Genomic DNA, 4,312 nt, shown 5'->3' on the forward strand with positions numbered 1-4,312 from the left:
AATTCATTTCTACGTCAATAGATTCAACCCATTTCTATATCATAAAATTTTGATTAAAATAATAAATAAAACAAATGTAAATCAAATTAATTTTAAGCAAAATAGCCTATATTACTAATACACTATTCATTATCCCAAATTATTGATTAGAAAAATTAGAGATGAGGAACACTTTTGTAACTGGGTCAACCTTTGCTTTATCACAATTGAGAATATAATATAATAAAGAAGAGAACCGGGGGCTTGACATTCCAATCACACGAATTTCTTTTATATTCCCGAAAGCAAAAAGTGCCCGAGCGTAGAGATCTTCCAAGCTTAATTGACACTTGTCAGCCCAGTACTGGTTATTAAATCCGTAATAAAGAAGATATTTCACTTTCCACTTTGCAAAAATAATGGTACCTAGCGGCGCCATCAAGATTTCAGGTATAGATAGATCATAGAATCTATGCGATCTGGGTTTCCTCGTACAAAATCTTCACGGCGTAGAAATGGAAATGGATACCTACCATATTACCCCTTAAAATATGTAAATTAGTTTGGAATTGTACTGTGGGAGTTGATGGGCAGAATAGAGTTGTTGGGCTATCGGAAGTGGAACAGTAGCCAGATTTTAGAATTACCTAGCGAATCTGACTGGTCCCTTTCAAGCCGAACCAACGATGTGGGAAAACTGCCACGTTTTTAAGGTACGCTAATCACTTACTTTATCTCTTCAATCAATCATTGTTCTGCTGATATTTTTGCCCCTCATTCGCCTACATGGATTTCGACATGTAAAAGTGAGCTTCTGAGATTCATCACTTTTTGGTGGGGGATAGTTTTTTGCTTTTAATTTTAGTTTTTTATTTGTTTTTAAATTTCCTCCGGTTAGTTTTGAACCTGAATGCAACGAACTGTAGCTGACCAGGTGCGCTGCTCGTTATAGGAATGTGTTTATCGATGTTTCCAGAATCTTGTGAAATGCTGATTTCTATGTTTTATGGATTACAGTGTTTATTCCAAGCAGGACGAGTGAAAAATAGGGGCTCATTTACTTTTTGGGTTTTCAATGCAGGTGAATTGAGATATTTGCCTGGTTCTTATCTGGAAAGCGGAAGGGATAGAGTTTGAGACCAAGAAAGAGTCTCTTATCTATGTCTGGAATCTAAACATAATTAGAGTTTGATATTGTATTCGGGTTTCAGTATTATTGAGACAAAAGCCATTGAAAGGTTTGTCTATGTCTGATTTTTATTATCAAGATGAATATTGAATTGTATATATTGAAAATGATTTTGATTGCTGCGCATTAAAGAGTCAGCCATTTTAATGCGGGGTTCAATACCACTGGTGCAGGAGGCACTTAAAAAGACAGATTCAATCTGAAATTTATTTATAAGGAGAAATATTGTTTTGGAAAAGCATTTATTGAAAATGGTTTTACTGTTGGGGATATGAGGGTTGTTTTGACAGTGTGGGTATTCCAGCGCTACTAATGCAGAATGTATATAACAGTTTGATTTCATCCAATACTTATATGCCAATTTCTCTTTGTTGATCTTGTTCCCCATAATATTGATAGGTTGCAAATGTTAATTGTGTTGTCAAATTTCTTGTTTTACCTTCAAACTCTTTTTCGTGTTTTTAAGCTTGCCTTTCTTCCCTCTGGTATCAGATTTGCATTTTGAAAATTGGCAGACTGGAAAATGCTTATATCCAAGCACGGGCATCAACAAAGATCTCTTTTTCAATATATGATTCTCTACATCTAAAAGATTGCACGGAGGGGGCAAATAACCTTTTTCAAGTTTGCTTAAGACATAAATGAGGGTTTTAGATGGTCCTTCACTTACCATTAAAATACCAGGCAAATTATAACAGGCTGGAAAAGAAAATGAACCAGAGTATCAGGCAACCATGACAGACTGCATATGGATCTGGACTTCTCTACCCAAAAAGATTACTAAAACAACCATCCTCTAGCCTAAACATGGGCTCTCAACAAACAGAGGTTGGTAGGCAAAAAATGTAACAAAGCCAAACTGATTTCTAGATCAATACCATCAACATGGTCAAGTGACCAAATCCTTCTCCCACATCCCAGTGAATTTAAGCTCCCAGGCCTCTGCAACTGTCCAGCATTATCATCAGTGACTTGAGTCAGCCAGATGCATTGTTCTCCATCCTCCATTGTTGATTAATTTTGCACCTAATAAGTAAAACAGCAAGGTTATGTCAATGCCCTGCCTACAATGATGCACTTAAATGCCAGATATTCAAGAACATTTCTTTCCAGAAGCTATTTAAAATCAAGGAAATAAATGATTTTTGGGATGGTAGTAATAAAAAAATGATATATTAGATTAGATTGAATAGAGATGCAAGTAAAATCTGATTGTCTACCTTGAGTTGAGTGGATTTTTAGAAAAGGAAAATGGGACAATTGCTTTGGTATTGGTTCATTGATCCTCATTTGGCATCACAAAATTTTGTTACAGAAATTTTTATAGACTGATACTGGATGTGTTCTGCTACTTTTAAATAGTATTGTCACATTTTAAAATTTTCAAATGGAGGCTTGGATTTGTTGCTGAAACCTGATAAATCCATAATTTCCTTTTGCAGGTTTGTATTTGTACATCCAGATGGAGGGAGATGCATTCTCTGTTCCCGGGAATGGAAATCAGATGGATGGTAAGGTCTTGCAAACCTTTCAGAAAAGCTTTGGTCAGGTGCAGAATATTCTAGATCAGAACCGGTTGCTAATTAATGAGATAAATCAAAATCATGAATCCAAGATCCCTGATAATTTAAGCCGAAATGTGAGCCTGATTCGAGAGCTTAACGATAATATCAGAAGAGTGGTGGATCTCTATGCTGGGTTGTCTACTGCATTTACAAAGTCAATGGAAACATCCTCAGAGGGTGATTCAGCCGGGACATTAAAGTCTGATGGGAAGCCTTCTGTTGCTTCTAGCCAAAAGAGACTTCGGCCATAGCTTTGATGTTCTATAAGGTTGTAATATTACCAATTCTTTTGTATTTACAATCTGTGAAAGTGCTTGCATGACAGCAATCACAGGTTAAGCCTAGTACTGTCCGATTTTAGAGTCCATAGGACAAACCGGTCAGGCATTGATAGAATTTGGAAGAAAATGTTTTGGACTGTGTGTAAAAATATCACTTTTTGAATGGGTGTGAATGAAATAGGCATTTTGCAATTTAATAAATGACCGGGCCTGTAAATGAGTAAGAGCTTTTATAGACGATCTTTTAGAAGGAAGAATGATTGAGAAGGAAGAATGATTGAGAAGAAAATAGATTTTTTGTTGCTTGGTTGGAATTTGATGCTTTACTTTCCTTGCTAAAGTGGATTCTTTGAGAAAACTACTCAAATCTTTAAAATAGTCTTAGTTATTCACACTTATTGAGGAGCTAACTGTGCATTACAAGTCTATTTCAGGATATCAATAATGACTCTGAAAAATTGAGTACTTTAATCATCAATGATACTGATAGTCAGTACAATTTAAGGTTTTGTTTCTGTTTCTAATTAATCTTAAAACTTGGTATGTACTTTTCAGTTGCAATGGGTTCAGCTTCTTTAATGTTGTTATGTCCTTAAGTCAATGTGCATTCTCATTTTCCCCAGTTATTTTGTTCAATGTACCTTTTATGGGTTCTGCTTCTTTAATATTGTATGCTTCTCCTTTTGGTCAGTTATTTTTTTTAATATACTGACTTTCTTCTACAAAATTTTTTGGCCATTCAGCACATCAGGCCCACTTCTTTTGGTAATCCTGCAGTAAGCACAAAATTCTTGGATAATTTATATGCCCGAAAATTCTAAAGGTAAGCATGTGGTCCAATGCTGTCTTTTCTCTCTCTGCAATAGGGCTTATAAAATTCTTTTCCAATTGTTTGCCTCGAGACTGAATCCCCTGCTGAATAAGTTGTTTTCCCCTCCTGATCTTCCATTGCCCTGAGCTATCAGATTGAAGACAGCATGCTATCTGTCCAAAACATATCTCACTCCTTGTATTCTCAGACAATCCCAGGCATACTCCTTTAATGGACATTTTAAAAGCCTTTGATTGGTGCAACTATGTCTTTATAGAAAATATCCTTGAGGCTTTTGGCTTCCAAATTGGCTTCATTAACTGTATTATTAATTATATTCACAAACCTCTCTTCTTTATACAATTGAATGGACAACTAGGCTACCCCTTGAACCATTGTTTATCATTAGGGGGGAGCCTTACCTTAGGGCCTCAACACGTGTTGGATTGGAAAAATACATGGTTTCCAAGGGACTCCACAAGGAAGC

At 35.9% G+C, this 4,312-nt stretch overlaps 1 protein-coding gene across 3 annotated transcripts; it reads left to right on the forward strand.

Moving 5' to 3' along the window:
• Positions 1 to 321: 321 nt before the first annotated feature.
• Positions 322 to 3,328, forward strand: LOC131067767 (protein ELF4-LIKE 3). Of its 3 annotated transcripts, none has more exons than XM_058002906.2 (3): positions 322 to 692; positions 1,061 to 1,217; positions 2,611 to 3,328. In XM_058002906.2, exon 3 carries the CDS (start codon positions 2,631 to 2,633, stop codon positions 2,982 to 2,984), a length of 354 nt encoding a protein of 117 aa, XP_057858889.1. In that variant the 5' UTR covers positions 322 to 692; positions 1,061 to 1,217; positions 2,611 to 2,630; the 3' UTR covers positions 2,985 to 3,328. The 3 variants fall into 3 exon arrangements, with proteins under 3 accessions (XP_057858889.1, XP_057858892.1, XP_057858890.1); XM_058002909.2 differs by lacking the exon at positions 322 to 692 and adding an exon at positions 748 to 785; XM_058002907.2 differs by lacking the exon at positions 322 to 692 and adding an exon at positions 779 to 913.
• Positions 3,329 to 4,312: the final 984 nt, after the last annotated feature.

This window comes from Cryptomeria japonica, chromosome 5 (assembly GCF_030272615.1).
Source record: "Cryptomeria japonica chromosome 5, Sugi_1.0, whole genome shotgun sequence".
NCBI classification, from domain to species: Eukaryota; Viridiplantae; Streptophyta; class Pinopsida; order Cupressales; family Cupressaceae; genus Cryptomeria; species Cryptomeria japonica.